At 53.3% G+C, this 17,148-nt stretch overlaps 7 protein-coding genes across 7 annotated transcripts in view; 3 read left to right on the top strand and 4 right to left on the bottom strand.

The window, feature by feature from the left end:
• Positions 1–1,110: 1,110 nt before the first annotated feature.
• On the top strand, positions 1,111–1,723 carry ATEG_02573 (cytosine deaminase; the record flags this gene model as incomplete). Its single annotated transcript, XM_001211751.1, has 3 exons — positions 1,111–1,269; positions 1,379–1,644; positions 1,702–1,723. 3 exons carry the CDS (start codon positions 1,111–1,113, stop codon positions 1,721–1,723), a joined length of 447 nt encoding a protein of 148 aa, XP_001211751.1.
• A 98-nt stretch (positions 1,724–1,821) lies between these two features.
• ATEG_02572 (uroporphyrinogen decarboxylase HEM12) lies at positions 1,822–3,208 on the bottom strand (the record flags this gene model as incomplete). Its single annotated transcript, XM_001211750.1, has 4 exons — positions 1,822–1,892; positions 1,952–2,875; positions 2,965–3,006; positions 3,058–3,208. 4 exons carry the CDS (start codon positions 3,206–3,208, stop codon positions 1,822–1,824), a joined length of 1,188 nt encoding a protein of 395 aa, XP_001211750.1.
• An 843-nt stretch (positions 3,209–4,051) lies between these two features.
• ATEG_02571 (uncharacterized protein) lies at positions 4,052–4,810 on the bottom strand (the record flags this gene model as incomplete). The annotated part of the gene is made up of 1 exon (XM_001211749.1): positions 4,052–4,810. One exon carries the CDS (start codon positions 4,808–4,810, stop codon positions 4,052–4,054), a length of 759 nt encoding a protein of 252 aa, XP_001211749.1.
• Positions 4,811–9,427: 4,617 nt separating this feature from the next.
• Positions 9,428–12,066, top strand: ATEG_02570 (SLC26/SulP family anion transporter; the record flags this gene model as incomplete). The annotated part of the gene is made up of 3 exons (XM_001211748.1): positions 9,428–9,728; positions 9,781–9,926; positions 9,988–12,066. The coding sequence occupies 3 exons, from the start codon at positions 9,428–9,430 to the stop codon at positions 12,064–12,066; spliced, it is 2,526 nt and encodes an 841-aa protein (XP_001211748.1).
• Positions 12,067–12,321: 255 nt separating this feature from the next.
• Positions 12,322–12,822, bottom strand: ATEG_02569 (EMC6 family protein; the record flags this gene model as incomplete). The annotated part of the gene is made up of 1 exon (XM_001211747.1): positions 12,322–12,822. The coding sequence occupies one exon, from the start codon at positions 12,820–12,822 to the stop codon at positions 12,322–12,324; it is 501 nt and encodes a 166-aa protein (XP_001211747.1).
• Positions 12,823–13,200: 378 nt separating this feature from the next.
• ATEG_02568 (SelT/SelW/SelH family protein) lies at positions 13,201–13,830 on the top strand (the record flags this gene model as incomplete). The annotated part of the gene is made up of 3 exons (XM_001211746.1): positions 13,201–13,305; positions 13,389–13,566; positions 13,625–13,830. 3 exons carry the CDS (start codon positions 13,201–13,203, stop codon positions 13,828–13,830), a joined length of 489 nt encoding a protein of 162 aa, XP_001211746.1.
• Positions 13,831–14,406: 576 nt separating this feature from the next.
• pdeB (3',5'-cyclic-nucleotide phosphodiesterase PDE2) overlaps positions 14,407–17,148 on the bottom strand; it is a gene marked incomplete at both ends in the record, with an annotated part of 3,103 nt that continues 361 nt past the window's right edge. The window contains one exon of the mRNA XM_001211745.1: positions 14,407–17,083. Coding sequence (XP_001211745.1) covers positions 14,407–17,083 — 2,677 coding nt within the window. The remainder of the gene's footprint in view (positions 17,084–17,148) is intronic.

Below are 17,148 nucleotides of genomic sequence, written 5' to 3'. Positions count from 1 at the left end.
AGCCTTTCCACTTGGCGGCAAATCCGGTCATTACCAAGGCTTACTCAGATAATTACCATTTTTATATGGTCCAGTCTGGTCATGGCCCGTTCGTATCGGTCTCTTACAACATCTTCTGTTGGCTTCCATCAGCCCTCCGCGTTTATTTTTGTCGACGATTATCCCGACTCCAAACTCCATAGGATGATCTCCAATACACTACTCCGTACTCTGTACGCTGGGGAGCTGAGTCCATGTTAGAGACGCATCCTAGACAGTCAAGTAGCTCAGTACAATAGATTCTCTGCCTTCCTTGGATCCAAGTCCTTTTTTTTTTTTTTTCTCCTGTGGCGCATTGTAACGGTCCCAGCCTGACAATGTGGCGGTGGCTCTTATCGATAAGATAGCTTATCAATATCTGGAGGACAGGGATCCAGCCTTGCACACTATTGGAGTACTCGCACTAACCAGGTATGATCTTGTTCAGTCATACGAAACTAGGAGTATCTCTACTCATGCAGGAGAAGAGTCGAAGTCCCGATTAGCTACGATACGATTCAGATAAGAACGCCTTCTCCGCAAGAAGATCCCACCTTATTTCACAAGGTACTCAACGTCAGAGACTATCCTTAACCTTACTTCCAGTCTAGAACAGCATACTTAAAGAGATCCTTTAGTATCACTTGGTCTAGTCATCGGTCACAGGTTCCTATACCTCAGTGGTTCCTGATTGTCATGGCAAGTGTAGAAATCCACATCCACGATAGCATCCACGACGGTAAATACCCCAGATAGGTAATCAGACATTCAGCCTCCTGGGCCACCCAAAAAGCAAAAAGGTATCCCTGTAGCAATCAGATATGATAAGGACAGCATAGCTCAAGATCTATACGAGGATAGTCCGATCACTATCAAAACCCCGACGGAGCTTATCAGCCTCCATCCACCACCTCATTTTTCTTACTTAAAGCGGGTCCAACCGCCCTCCACATCAAGCAGCCGTTGCAAACCGGAGGGCGATAATTCCATTCCCAGTTCTTCACAACTTTTACCGCCACATATCTCCTGTCCTCACACGCCACTCCTCCTACCAGCCTGCACGAACCCATTATACAAGCCACCCCGAACGCAATGGAACAAGACCCCGGATTCATCGCCGCCGTCGAAGAGGCCAAGAAGGGCGCCGCCGAGGGCGGGGTCCCCATCGGCGCGGCCCTGGTCTCCAAGGATGGCAAGATCCTCGGCCGTGGGCACAACATGCGCGTGCAGAAGGGCAGCGCTACGCTCCATGTATGTTCGTCTTATTGGGTGTCGCTGCACGAGTCAGATCCTGTTATATGGGACGAGCGTGCCGCGAACAATAGAAGTGGTTGTCGCACGTTGAGCTGACTGTCTCCAGGCCGAAATGGCGGCGCTCGAGAACTCGGGCCGGCTGCCTGCCTCTGCGTACGCGGGCGCTACCATGTACACCACGCTGTCCCCGTGCGACATGTGCACGGGTGCGTGCATCCTCTACAAGATCAATCGCGTCGTCATTGGCGAGAACCAGAACTTTCTTGGCGGGGAGGAGCTCCTCCTCAACAAGGGGAAGGAGGTCGTTGTGCTGGACCATGCCGAGTGCAAACAGCTGATGGAGACGTTTATCAAAGAGAAGCCCGAGCTTTGGTAAGATTGTTTGACTCGAGTCTTTTTCATCCTAATGCTAATCGTGATATCTTTCAGGAACGAGGATATCTCTGTATAAGCGCGCAACTTTTGATACAAGACAACCGTAGAATAACCCATCATGTATATAATCAGAGGTATCAGTTCCGACTCAATGCCATGATCTCCGACAACACCTTACGCCGTAAGTCGGTGGATCTCTTCGAAGAAGAATTTGAGATCCTCCGGCTTGACAAACGGAGTCACGCCTGCCCGAGTCAGCACCTCATCACTTTGTTAACCAAACCCGACGGGAAGATAAACTCACCATGTCCCAAGTTCGCAATCCACCCCTGCTTACCCTTCTTGAAACCCTCCACCATAATCTCCACCGCCTCCGTAATGGCCGCCCGCCCGCCGTAGAGGACACCGGGGTCTGCATTTCCCTGGATCGTCACGCGGCCGTTGGCAACACGCATCGCCTCGGCGGGGTCATGCAACCAGTCCAGCCCGACAACGTTGTACCCCGACTCGCAGAGGTCCTCGAGGGCGTACCAAGCGCCCTTCGCAAACACGGTCATGGGCACGGGCTCCAGCCCCATCTCCTTCAGCTTCTTGGGGAGATTCGCCGAGATGTGGCGGAGATACGGCAGGGAGAATGCCTTGAAGGTGGCGGGGGAGAGCTCGCCGGCCCACGAGTCGAAGACCTGGACGAGCTGGGCGCCGGCGGCGACCTGCAGCGCGAGGTACTCGACGCAGATCTCGGCGATCTTCAGCAGCAGCGCCTGCGACTCCTTGGGGTACTTGTAGATCCAGGTCTTGGACTGCACGAACATCTTGCTGCCGCCGCCCTCGACCATGTAGCAGAGCAGTGTCCAGGGGGCGCCGCAGAAGCCGATCAGCGGCACGCGGCCCTGCAGCTTGTGCCGCGTGAGCGTGATCGCCTTGTAGACGTAGTCCAGCTCGGCCTGCACGTCAACCGCCTTCGCCATCACCCGCTCGTACTGGCCGTCGTCCGGCGACTTCAGCGGCTCCGGGAAGTGCGGGCCCTTCTTGTCCACCATCTCCACCGTCATGCCCATCGCCTGCGGGATGACCAGGATGTCCGAGAAGATGATCGCGGCGTCGATTAACCCGGCGTACCGCTCCACGGGCTGGATCGTCAGCGTCGACGCGATCTCCGGGCTGCGACAGCATTCGAAGAAATCGCGGCCGCCTTTGGCTTCATGGTATTCCGGGAGGTAGCGTCCGGCTGAAGAAATGCCATGTCAGCGTTGAACAAGTGATCTTATGCTCTAGAACAGGACGGTCTTAGGTGGGAGTTGGCATGGTTTTACGTACCCTGCCGCATCACCCATATCGGAGGGCGCTCGACTTTCTCGCCTGGTTATCGTTAGTACGGGGACTGTGTCAATTGCATTGTAGATGCGTTACCTCTTGCGGCCCTCAATAAGAGGTCGTTCTTCAAGGGTTCAAATTGGTGCTGCATCTTGGCGGGGAAGAGTTGAGTTGCAGACGGAGGGGGGAGGGGCATCGCCGACAAGCTCAATCTGGTGGTGTTCCGCCTCAGGCCCTCGGCCCGCATTTCGGCGTTGGCCACCGCCTACCGCTACGACCTGTCGTAGTATGATAATATCCGTTTAATATAGCACAAGTTCGAATTCTCTAATGGTCATCTATGAAAATAAAGAACAAATACGAATAAAGCTGTAGTTTGCTTTTCTTGGAGGCTTAAGGGGTACACACTGGGGCAGCTGGTGAAGATACTAGAGAGATATATATACTCCACACGGACTTTCAAAAATGATGAAGTAGACTAAAGAACCATTGTATTGTACTCATGTCCTCTCCAAGGTTAGCCTACGTCGAAGAACGCGATAAGCACAGACAGACCAACATATGCAAGTCCCAGACGCCCGATTGACCCCCTTTAGAATAACTTCACTCGGTCATCGCCTAGTATCTTCTACCTCCATCTAATGTATCGAGCTATGCCTGATGGTACGGACAACGCCTCTCAGAAAATGAAGCACTTCTCCAGAAAAACTACGTCAAGTAGTGAGTGACTTCGTTGTTCCCAACAGAACTACACCTAGGGCCTACCATCTGTGACTGTCTGCACGCTCAAGAAGGCACGGGTCTGGGAATGGACCTGCCCTTTCCTTGACAAGCAGATTCTAAACGGGCCATACCCGCGGTCAAACGTACAAGAAATTGAATAACTTACGAAGAGTTCCTAGTGAGAGTAACTCCATGCTCGGATTGGTGGAATCGATGACTCACTTGGATGGAACAATTATTGGCGTTGACGGATGCTAGTACAAGAAACTTAAGATAGTAATATCAGATGCAGCCATCACTGACGTCTAAGAACACATAACATCATGGCATCGCCAACGAACAATCACCAACCCGTCCAGACCTGGCTCTAGACGCCACAGAATATCGAAATAATCTGATCTGCTTCTCTCTGCGTGATGTCGTCGCCACAGTAGACCACCAATCCATTAGCCAATCTGCCCGCGGCAGTAGAGGCCAACCTACTGTTTGTGTCTGCCAGTATACCCGTTGAGAAATACATTGGGAAAGCGGGAGTGGCGCTGTCGATAAACGCGCCAGCAGCGGTATACTCTTCCGGTAAACGTTCCAAGAGGTCCTCCCGAACGAGATCGAGCCAACCCCCCCGTCTGACAGGGAGGGTAAAATGTCCCCTGATCTGCCAGTCCAGGCCGAACCGCTGGCGAAACATCGGCTGAAGAGCCCCGTGGTTACCGAAACTTGGCCGGAAGATAAGATATCCGCCATTCATAGCAAAGGCTGTTAGGCTAATCACCACATGTTGAAGGAGAAGGTCCTCGCGGACGTCTGATTGGAAGAGTCTGTCGTCGACGACGATGATGGTGTGTGGACGTCGGTCCCAGGAGAAACGGATGGCCGTAAATGTGTCGTGGCAGATCTCGACCTCGGCCCCTCTGTCCCTCAGGTACGCAGCCAGAGGCTCAAATCTCCGCAAGTCCACGCCGACTGGAGGAGTCGGGGCCGCTGCAGGACTGCCTGTAGGCATTGATGGCGGAGCTCTGGTTTGACTTGCTCCTGCAGCGCTGCCGAGACACAGCAAGATGACGAGCGGGTGTTCTGACGGCGCAGGAATGATCCGGTTGTCGTCTGTATTCACTGGGCCGTCCATGATGGCGTTGCTCTGTAAAGAATGAAGCTCAGATGGGTTGTCCTATAAGGAATGAATGCTCTGATGGGTCGATGTGGAACGATGTGTAACGATGCTTTGGCGTTGTGAGATCCAGTACAAGATGGTGTGTTGACGAAGTAGGGGGAAGTTGGAGGACACTGTTGTTTATGTATGAACTGGGAGCGGCTGTCTCTTGCTTTCCCTTCTCATCTCTTGCCGTCGCGACGGACCGTCGCAGCTGACACTTTCCAGTTCTCATTGCGTCTTATTGCCTGTTCAGGAAAGCAATGCCCCAGGCACATACCCGTTTGGTTTACTGCCTTCGAAACATGGAGCTGGTTCTTTCCGTCATCACAACATGTACCACAACTAACTGGCCCTACGCCAAAGGGGCCCTACCTTGGTAGGCATAAGGTATCTAAGGTACCTACCTTATGATCTCTTTGAGTCGTTACCCTAGGTAGTGGTCTCGGACTATCTGACGCCGAAAGTAGTAGGCACAACAGAGGTGTATTGGCAAGATCCATCTTTGAGTGTGTATGGATGCTTTATTCGCCGAGATGCGGCGACAGGCTATTTCTGTGTTTGTACTCCGCAGAAGGGCGAGGGTGACCATGTCTTGCTGGGGAGCGGACCATCAGTACACCTCTTTCACAGATAACACATGGGCAGCAAGGTATAGGCGGTACCTAGAGAACACTCGATGTGGTGCGTCTTCCTCTTGCCTCTGGCACTTTAAACTCTAACCTATGCCCCGTGTCACCACTACCATTTCCGCTTTGAGTGGCCGTCATGCCTATAAATCACCGGGTATATATTACAAGCAGTTAACTGAGGATGACACATAATCAAGGTCCACTCCGATATACTGCCAGCTGTTGGTGTCATTCAGGGAGGACGGACTGAGGTGTGTAGATCCAAGTATCCATCTCCATAAGATGCCGGAGCATTATAAAACAGGAGACACGTGAGTCCTACACTGAGATGCAGGTACTTCGAGCAACTCGGATGATATCTCGCCTAGTACAGGCAATCAATAAGATAACGATGTTGTCCGCAATGAGCGTGCTGTGGCATGATGTCAGGCAAGACCTTGGATAAGCTAGTATCGTCTTCGGCATGAGAGGATGATATCATTCTGCATTGATTCTCATCGGATATATTCTCCTTGTGTCGCAAGAGCGGCGGTAGCCGAGATGGGAGGCTGTGCAGATGACTGGAGCTGGCTGCTCAGGCCGCTGGGTGAACTGTGCGGCGGTACAGAGGTATCTGCGACAGGGTCACACAGTTGCATCCAAGGAGAGCTCACCCACATACTTGGGTCGCGACCATGAGTCTGCTGTAGGATCCATGTTGCTCAGACTTTCGAGGTACTTCTCCGCGGCATGGCTTCGACCATGTGACACGTGTCCGGGGGACAAGTCCGTTCTTTATGCCCGTCAACTGTCAACCCTTTATGCTCGATATGCAGTGCATCCCGGACTGTCTCGATTCGGTCTCTCCCAATTTTGCACTTCTCGGGATTCTCCCTCACGTCCCCTCGACTCATTGTGCTGATCGATCATGGGGATCTGGTGAATTGCAATGCTATCGCGTAAGAGAAAGGGACATGTCCCGAGGCAACCGCGGCTGTTTCAGGCTCAACATTATGGGAGAAAGCACGCAAGAGCAAATCCAGCAGGTTGCCTTTCATCGGGGGAGCTCTAGCTCGTCCAGGTCGGGCCAGCTCTGGTTTTGCTTCTTTATATTACTTCTGGCCAGCTGTGGCGCTCTCAACCTGGGGAAATAAAGCCCTCTGTATCGTTAAAAATGACCTCATCCGCCTCTAAAGTGACGAATCCGATGTGCAACATTCCACCCCGTATTGCCCCCTGGAGTCCCATAGAAACAACCTTCTGGGTCCATGAACTATGACAGGAACCAGCTCGGTGGTAAACACTAGTAGTCTAAGCGATGACAGGCTGCGTCTCAGACCCCACGCTATCAGATCCTGGATGAGCATCACATCACGAGGTAGCAGGGGGGTTATGCGATGTTCTCGTGGGCCGATGGCGTGACCGTGCTTAGCTTGAGGTAAAGCATTTGGTGGCTGGCGCACGTTATCAAGGAGGGTAGTAAGATTGAGACGGCTTGTGAGGCAGTGTCAGTTGGAGAGCGGAACGAGGATTCATACTTGGGATAGAGTGGTCCACGCATGAGAAGAGTCCCGAGGATGACAGAATGAGTAAGCAGATCGACGAAGGTTAGATAGGCACGTAGTATGGAGTATGACGGGATTAGAATTATCATTACTACAATGGAATTCCGTGGGAAGACTGAGCAGAACAGACCATCCTATCAAACCAGGCAAGCGAGCATCCTGCAGAGAGTTGACGGGCCGCAAAGTATATCCGCCGCTAGACAGCCAGTGATAAGATCGATGACGCGATTTTGATCTTGATGGTGTTAGAGTGGGGACGGGGCCTTGGAGCCTCTGAGCGCATGTCGCTAGGGAGTTAGTTAGTTACCTGACAGGTCTGACCGAAAGGGACATTGTCAACGATGAGTGGAGGAATATGCTTGCATGGATAGATCATCATGAGAGAGTTTCCTTCTGCTCCACGGGGTCCGTTGGAGCCAACCCGTCCGTGAGTTACGTTGAGCTTATGGACAAGAGTCGGGTCTTGCAGGGCCCAGCGGTTCCCTGTTCGTGCAGGATGCCAAGCGTCATCGGCAATGCAAAAGCCTATTGGGGAAGAGGCATGGAAGGTTAACTACCTAAACGACTGGCTCTAGGACACGCTTGGGTGGAGATCATCAAATCGATTTTATTTTTTTTTAGTGGTATTCTTCTACTGCTGTGGTGGTCTGAAATATCTAAATATCTATTCATATTTATTGTAAAAGAGGAGAAGACCAAACATGAGATATTCCGTCATATACAGTACTCTGTCTGAAGATATAGTAATCGGAGTATAAAATTAGAAAAAGCATCAAGTCTGCGGGACATGCTTAATAATATTGGCTCGGGAAAACCCAAGGGAAAATTTCCCACGCGGTGGACCGGGCGGCTTTCACCATCAGTCTGAGCGATGGCGTGTTCTGCCGCCCTTCCTATTGGCCAACACCCCCGTCATGGAGCCCCGCCGCCCCTTTGCCACTGTTGATTGGCGCCGGAACGGGCGCGGGAAGGCGGTCAATCTCGGCAGTATATGGTCCTTCTTTCGACGGCCCCTGTCACCCTCCACTTCCGGACGGATGCACATTCACGCGGTTGTCGCGTGGAGGAGGACGATCACATCGCTGGCAACATGAAGAGTATCAGATGCCTCTTCCCTCCTCTCTTCGGGATCAAACACGGACTAACGAGGGACAGTCCACGTAATTTCCATTGCAGATACTGATGTTCGCGGGAACCCATGGGCCCAGGCGGTGGACGGGCCCGCTCTCCACAACCACAGCGTCATCCTTCGCTTCCAGGCCCTCGTTACTGGATCCACCATAACGTCTCTCTGACAATCTCGAGACTGCCGCTGCTGCGGCGATTGACTCGTGTCGCTGATGCGCAGTTGCGACGCCGCTCTGCGTTCTTGGCGATCCCCGGTGGATCACCTGGCCCCATCCGCTGCGTATTCTGCTCCTCTATCGGGGAATGAGCTCCCTATTTGGGACTTTTTCTTCTGCCGGGATTAATTTCTTGGTGCAATTCCTTTCATTTTATGGTCCTTCTTGTGCAACTAGGGGGGATAATGCCTCGGTGTCGCATGGTCGATGATTCTTCCTCGACTCGTCCGCTCATCTATCCCGGACCATTCACCTGCCCACCGGCTTAGATCATCGGCCAATATCCACGGAGAATTCGCATTGTGATTTTCTTTTCTTTTTACTCTATTATTTTCTTGCTTATTAGCATTTCTGCCGGTGATTCTCCACCTTCCTCTCCTGACCCGGCCCATTGATCGATCAGCACCAACCTTTCCATATTGTTCATCACCATTTCCGTTGGCAGCTTTTCCACTCCGTCTCTCCCCCCCACGGTGCAGCCCATCTTAACTATTTCCAGTCACACTAATCACATAAAGTATTCTGGGGGGTCTGATCGTTTCTTATTTCTTGCTGTCCCGCCCAAACTTTGTGGACAATTTGTCTTTTCTGTCTGATATCTAGTCCGCCACCTGCGAGACCCCCATCACTGCTGCTGTCTACCCACCTTATTTTGGCTTTCCTTCTACACTTCTTCATTTCTTTTCTTGCGCCTCTTCGTTTAGTTCACTCAATCCTTGTTCGAAAAGTGAACTGAGCCGTGCCGCCGTGGAGAGCTAGCAATTCGCATTACCAGCTTCGGATCACGACATCGCTCTTGGCTTCTGGGTCCAACTTTAAAACCACCCGCCCATCCTCCTTTCCATTGACAGCACCACACCACCGGCTCGCAATGGACTTTGCTTGAGTACATATTTTGACGTCCATTACACATTGTCTATATATTTTACGACGGTCTCGCTACCTGACATCCCCTTCCGATTGTCGTTGCACGCAAGGACTCCAAGTATCTACAGTCGTCCTTCCCGGGCGTGTTTCTTGCCCTAACCGAACCACATCCTGTCACCCGGGACTACTCCCTAAGATTCGATCACAATGCCAGGTGACCTTAAAACCAAGGTCGGCCACGGCCTGGCCAAGGGCTTAGGGATCAAGCTTCCCTACCGTGACCCTCTGGGTGCCCAAGCGGATCCCGTCACTCGCGGCGAGTCGATGTTTTCCGTTGGTACTATCGATACATACTCCTACGTCGAACCCGAACCCACCTCCGCCGAATGGCTGAAGGAGGTTACTCCCAGTCGCAGAGAAATCGCCCAGTACTTTATACGACTGTTCCCTTTTCTGTCGTGGATTACGAGATACAACACGCAATGGCTCATTGGAGACTTGGTAGCTGGTAAGTCATCGAGGCTGTCAACCGTGTAAATTCTCAACTAAACAATATCCAGGTATCACCGTCGGCTGTGTTGTCGTCCCTCAAGGTATGGCTTATGCCAAGCTTGCTGAGCTGCCTGTGCAGTTTGGTCTTTACTCTTCGTTCATGGGTGTCTTGATCTACTGGTTCTTTGCTACTTCCAAGGATATCACCATCGGTGTAAGTGGTCCACCGCCCTCTAGGGGCGAGAAATAACGCTGACTTGATGTTCTCTGTCTAGCCCGTCGCTGTCATGTCAACCCTGGTAGGCGAGGTCGTTCTGGAGGCCAAGAAAATAGATCCCGATGTCCCTGGGCACGTTATTGCTTCCTGCTTGAGTATTATTGCAGGTGCTATTGTGTGCTTCATGGGGCTTATTCGGATTGGATTCATCGTCGATTTTATTCCTCTTCCGGCTATCTCGGCATTCATGACTGGATCGGCCATCAACATTTGTGCTGGTCAGGTCAAGGACTTACTCGGAGAGAAGGCAGACTTCTCTACCCGTGGCGCGACTTACATGACGATCATCAATACCCTCAAACATCTTCCGTCTAGTACGATCGATGCGGCCATGGGCGTGACTGCCCTCGCCATGCTGTATATCATTCGTTCGGCCTGCAACTACGGAGCGAAGAAATACCCGCATCGTGCCAAGATCTGGTTTTTCGCGTCTACTCTGCGCACCGTATTCGTTATCTTGTTCTACACCATGATCAGCGCTGCTGTGAATCTGCATCGGAGAGATGACCCGATGTTCAAGTTGCTCGGCACTGTCCCTCGTGGATTCCAAAATGCGGCGGTTCCTGTGGTCAACGCTCGGATCATCAAGACCTTTGCCAGCCAGCTCCCGGCATCTGTCATTGTGTTGCTGATCGAACACATTGCTATCTCCAAGTCCTTCGGCCGTGTGAACAACTACACCATTGACCCTTCTCAGGAACTCGTCGCTATTGGCGTGACCAACTTGCTCGGACCTTTCCTTGGTGCGTACCCCGCGACCGGTTCGTTCTCTCGTACTGCCATCAAATCCAAGGCGGGAGTTCGCACTCCGCTCGCTGGTGTTATCACGGCTGCCGTTGTCCTTCTCGCCATCTATGCCTTGCCGGCCGTCTTCTTCTACATTCCGAAAGCCTCTCTCTCGGGTGTCATTATTCACGCTGTCGGTGACCTGATCACCCCGCCCAACACTGTGTATCAGTTCTGGCGTGTTTCGCCCTTGGATGCGATTATCTTCTTTATCGGAGTGATCGTCACCGTCTTCACTACGATTGAAATCGGTATTTACTGCACGGTTTCGGTCTCCGCTGCCGTTCTGCTGTTCCGTGTCGCAAAAGCCCGCGGCCAGTTCCTCGGTCGCGTCACCATCCACTCCGTCATCGGCGACCACCTGGTGCAAGGAGATGGCAAATACGGTTCTGGAAATGGCGCCGATCATCCTTCTGGTGATGCGGGAACCACCCACCGCAGCATCTTCCTTCCTATCAACCATACCGATGGATCGAACCCCGAGGTCGAAGTAGAGCAGCCGTACCCCGGTATCTTCATCTACCGGTTCTCGGAAGGCTTCAACTATCCCAACGCCAACCACTACACTGATTATCTGGTCGATACGATTTTCAAAAAGACCCGGCGCACCAACCCCTTCACTTACGGCAGCCCTGGCGATCGGCCGTGGAATAACCCTGGCCCGCGAAAGGGCAAGTCTGAGCCCGATGAATCTCACCTGCCGGTTCTCAAGGCTGTGATCCTCGACTTCTCCTCTGTGAATAACGTGGATGTGACCTCGGTCCAGAACCTCATCGATGTGCGCAACCAGCTCGATATGTACGCCTCTCCGCGGTCGGTGCAGTGGCATTTTGCCCACATCAACAACCGCTGGACCAAGCGCGCGCTGGCCGCTGCGGGCTTTGGCTTCCCCACCCCGTCGTCTGAGGACGGGTTTCACCGATGGAAGCCCATCTTTAGCGTGGCCGAGATTGAAGGGAAAGCTTCCGCGGCGGCGCACGCGGAGATGGTGAACAACGAGCATGTGCAGCACAAGGCGCATCATGATGATATCGAGACTGGTCTCAAGCAGGACCCCGAGCTGACCGAGCGCGAGACGCACGGCATCGAATCTTCGGACGGCGGCAGCACGCAGGAAGACAAGTTGCAGCGCGACCTGAAGGATAGCCAGGCGTACCGGGATCGCCGCAAGGTGGCCATGGTGCAGGGCATCAACCGGCCATTCTTCCACATTGACCTGACCAGCGCGTTGCAGAGCGCGCTGGCCAACGCAGGCGAGCCGGACCCGACGCTGGATGCGCTTGACGCATAGAGCATTGCAGCAGTTCTCCCTGGTTGGAGGGCGAGCTCGATTTTGGATCTTCACATTTCTTAGTATTTAATGTTTGGCTGAGCGAGTTGTTGATATTACTGGTCCACTGGTATACCCTTGCTTGTAAATAGATAGACTTGATTATGGACATGATTGCACATTTCATAGCATGGTTCTCCTTTTTGTCTAAGCCTGTACAATCCATCCCCAAGTAACCACCCCCTTAAAACAAGATTAAACCGGAGTATACCTTAATCATCGCAAAACGCCCCCAACACCAGCCCACCCCAGCACAAACCCAGACAACGCCTCCCCAAACACTCCCCCACCAAGCCACACATCCCTCCACGCACCCTTGCGCACCCGCCGCGCGCCCTCCGTCCAGATCATCCCCTTCATATCAACACCCTCGATCTCGCCCGGGCTCGAGCCGGGGAAGAACACGCCCGCGCCCTGGCCGCGCGACCGGCTCAACAGCACGACATGGAAGAGCCCCGAGACGAGCACCGTGCCCGCGAGGTAGAACGCGAAGCCGGCGGTCGATTGTAGCGCGAGGATCCCGGCCGTCAGGCCGAGGAGGAAGGAGGTTAGGCTGTGGAGTTGGGAGAGGACCTGTTGTGTTGTCTTTGTTAGTTGCGTTCCGGGGGTGAGGACGGGGAGAGGAACGGGAAGGGGGCGTACGCGGTTGTTGTGTTGGACGGCTTCCGGGACGAGCGGGTTGATTAGGAGGGAGATTTCTTGTTTTGTGGGTGGCATTTTGGCGTGTGGTTGTGGTTGTGGGTTGGAGGAGGAGGTGAGATTAAGGTAGAGAGAGAGGTAGGTGGTGATGTGATTCTGCCGGGTGGCTCCGCTTGCAGTTGCAGGTTGCTTAGTCAAGGGTCTATCTTTCTACGTCCAAGACTCTCTCCTTACGCTCCTTCCTGATGAATATGATATACTGCATGGATTATAAGAAAATAGAAACTTAATAAGGGTGCATCCATAGTTAGTTAACTAGTATGTATTAATAATTACCTAGGTGGTGCGCTGACATCATCCATCCGACCTACTACATAGATAAGCACTTCCGACTCACCACCACACACCACACACCACACCCTCAAGCAAAACCCATACAGAACCAAAAACAACAGAATGGCCTCCCAAGATCAACCATCAAAGCTCACCCAGTCCATCAACCTCCCCCGCATCACAATCAAATACTGCACCCAATGTAAATGGATGCTCCGCGCTGCCTACGTATGTCCTCCTCCCACCCCCAACCCATCATCCATACCCAGACCCTCGTCCATACCCGTACGCCTCCAAACTAAACAGACTAGTTCGCCCAAGAACTCCTCTCAACTTTCAGCACGGATCTCGGCGAAGTCGCCCTCATCCCCGCAACGGGTGGCGTCTTCACCGTGACCATGTACCATGCCGCGGGCGACAGCGACAGCGCCGGCGCAGACGTTCACCAGACGGTCCTATGGGATCGGAAGACGAACGGCGGGTTTCCGGGTTTGTTTTTCTCTGCCCCTTCTGGCCTTCGGGGGCGAGATAGGCTGACACTGTATAGAAGTCAAAGTGCTCAAGTCGCTTGTTCGTAATGTGGTGGATCCGTCGCGCGACTTGGGACATACGGACCGGGCCTTGCGGGCGGCGAATGTGCCGGTGCAGGAGGGAGGTGTTTCCGGGGTGAGTCAGGAGAGCCAGAGTCAGGCTCAGACTGCGTCTGGAGGACAGGGGACGGGCCAAGTACAAGAATGCGAGGACTGCAAATGAAAAGGTGGATTGAACGATCTTATTGTTCGATCTGCTCATTGAAGACTGTACATATATACCTATACCTCATGCCAACCATGCTAAACTAGTAATTCAGAACCAACGGCCGCCCATGTTTTCAAGAATCAAAATACCGTCCAGTCCACCCACGTAAACCTCCAAACGCCAGCCACGCCCCGACTCTAATGTCCCCAATCCAGCCTGCCCTGATTGAAAGTGAAGTATATCGAAAAAATTTTTTAAAGAAGAGAAAGATAAGAACCAAACAAACAAAATGTCCCATGCATGCGCCGAAGCCATGTCAGACAGAATCATTCAACGCCGGATGACCGGGAGTCCGGTCAGAGCCGACCATATATCCCTGCGAGGCCCCTCGCATCTCCATAGTGTCGTTATATCGTCATATCGCAGATATCGTGAACAGGACGGCGTCGAGTGAAGGCCTGTCTCCCGTACACAACCTGGTCGTGACTGTCGTGCAATTTCATCATAACCCAAATTCATGATAAGAATCCAATACACATGCGTATTTCAATTCCGCCGGAGCTAGTTCAGGGTCAGACCTGTACGAACAGTTCATGATTCACCGCTCAGCTCATGCGTGGGTGAATGATGGGTTTTGCGCTTCCAGAAGGCTAACCGAATGCGACTGCGACGCTTGGGCAATCGGCGGGACGTGTGCTCAGGCTCCTCAACCGTTTGGCCTCGGCCCTCGTTCTTGAGACTGCCAGTCGTGGTGGTCGTGGATTGAGCGGAGCTGCCGTGTCCACTGCCCAGTGCCAGTGGTGGAGACGTGGAGTTGTCAGCTGCGTCCATTTGCGAGTGCACAGTGGGCTGGGTGCCAAGGTGGTGACCATCGTCGATGGGTACGTTGTCTTGGTCGCTTTCTTCATGGTCGCTCCGTCCAGCACTATCCTGAGAAAATCCCTTCTCATCGCTGCTATCCAGGAAACTGGTAGCGTTCGTGGCAGGAGAGATAGGTGTCATGTTGTTGCTGTACGTGCTGACACTGTGGGTTCGCGTGCAACTGTTGCGGTTTGACGGCCCTGAAGTGCGTCCAGAAGATCCAGTGTTGGCGTGGTGGCGACGATAGGCATGCGGCCCATTTCGTGAGCTGCTTGGCCGCTCTGCAGCCCCGTCTACCGAGCCATCTTGATAGCTGGAGCGATCAGGGGTCTCGTCGCTGGCTTTCGAGTTGGCAAATATAACGGCCGCCACCACTGCCGGATCTCGCGACTGTGAAGCATCATCGCCTGAGTGGTTACCGTTAGATGCAGCCCTATTCGACCCACTTCGGTTGCGGTTTGGAGAGCCGCCAGAGATGGACAGCATGGCGAGGTCCGGTACTGCACTTGAGGACTTGCGGGACGGTGTGTCCGACGGGAACGGACTGCCGGTGATATCCATCGACGGCCCCGGAGTGTCCGGTGACACGACTGGACTGATGGTATTTTCATTGTAGCTCGATGATGGGGAGGTGGAGCCCGGTGACGAGCGGACAGGGCCGAAGTAGTCTGATTTTGAACGCCGAGTTGCGTCATGTGCCGGGAACGACGGTTTGGCAGGAGAGTCAGGACCTGTTGAGGTCAAAGGTGCCCGAAGGCCCTTGAGGCTCTTGAGGCTGCCGGCTGGGCTCCTGGTACGCGGAGAGATAATATCGTCGGTCAAGCTGTCATTTTGTAGTGTCATTCTCCTCTTTTCAGCGTCGGCCAACATATGCCATTTAGCCTGATTATTCCGGATATGCTCGACAGTGAACCGCATGTCTGGGATTATGTCGGCAACGCCCTCAAACAGAGGAAGAGCGAAGATAGACATGAACCCGATCTGGCCCGTGGCGAGTTTGTAGATATTTCCCAGTTCAGGTGGACCACCGAACAAAGCGGTCTCCATCCCCACCTCTTTTTCCATCTCGCCTTGATTGGCAAACTCCTCTTGTAAGATCTTGGTCCATTGCTCCGCGACATCCCACGGCCGTGCCACGTTGCTAATGTCGGCACATTTGATTAACAGACCGCAGACGAGCGTCTTGTACATCTCTATATCCTGGGGTTTCCAGCCGTCCAGCGTTCTGTTGTTCTCGTCGAACTTCTCCTGAAGCGACCCCAGCCTCTCCATGAACTTCTGGTGGACGCCCATGTCCGTCGCCAAGATCGAGCTGATCAAAAGTTTACGCAGCTGGCGGTCTTTGAACGCAGCGGGCCAATAGCGGCGCAGGATCTGGGAAAAGGCAGCACAATGGAAGGCTTCCAGAACCGAATTGTCGTTGTACAGCTGTGCCAGAGGAGCGTTCAGCTTCACTAGGAAGAAATTGTTCACGCCCGGGTGGCCAACATCATGACCAATGGCGGATATAAGTAGGGTGAGAGTGTCAAAGGGCGTGAGGATGGCGGCCAGAGGGCTTTTTGTTTCAAGCCCTGGCGCGACTGTCCCGTAGGGAGGCAGGGCGCCTATATGGACCAGGAAGCAGAAAACCGACTGCAAAACATCGATGGCATGTCGAAAATTGTGATAGAGGACAAACGAGTTGTAAGACGCGCGGCAAGCGAGCAGAAAGGTGCGAAGCTCTCCCGGTGTCAGCTGCCAATGTTCTAGATTCGGCAATGTGAACGCATGCTGCAGCATTTGGCAGGCCCCGAAGACGAGCTCATCTTCCGAAAATTCGTGGGCGGTAAAGCTCCAATACCCGATCTGCTCTTGGACGTATTCTTTTCGCTCTGGGGAGATATCCAATTCCCGATCCTGGAACTCTTCGATCACATCTTCGGGGTTGCAGATTCCCTTCATGAGCTTGGACACCATTGCCTCTCTGAGGTAGGCATACGGCTGTTCATCATGCACGCCTACCCACGAGTGCTTCCGAAGCTTTTTCCTGGACATGAAGCGCGACTGTTCCTTCAGGCCCGACTTGCGCGCACGGAATGCATGAACAACCAACCCTTGCACCCTAGCCCGGTCCAAAGGAGTTGCTAGGACATCAATAGCACCCGCGTCGAGGCATTTGGAGATCTGTTGCGGTTCTGGTGCCGTGTTGATGGGTTGTGGGTCAACGGGGATGCTCGTTGGGGTTGCCCAAGACGAGCGCAGAATGGCAACTGGCACAATCAAATTCGGAGATTCCTGAACTGGGATATCGGCAGATAATCCGGATAACAACTTCAGATCGAATGTTCCTTCCGACTGGGAAGAAAAGGTGAAACCGCGGCGGAGGGATGATGGCGATGGCGGTGCCACTTCCGGCCACGATCCGCGACTGCTCTTTCGACGGGTCAACCCCGACTCGTCGCCGTGACATCGATGTCGAAGAATGCAAAGATG

This window comes from Aspergillus terreus, genomic scaffold (assembly GCF_000149615.1).
Source record: "Aspergillus terreus NIH2624 scaffold_3 genomic scaffold, whole genome shotgun sequence".
Taxonomy (NCBI): Eukaryota; Fungi; Ascomycota; class Eurotiomycetes; order Eurotiales; family Aspergillaceae; genus Aspergillus; species Aspergillus terreus.
The sequence above is the reverse complement of the archived record's forward strand: the minus strand, read 5'-3'. Positions and strand labels throughout refer to the sequence as shown.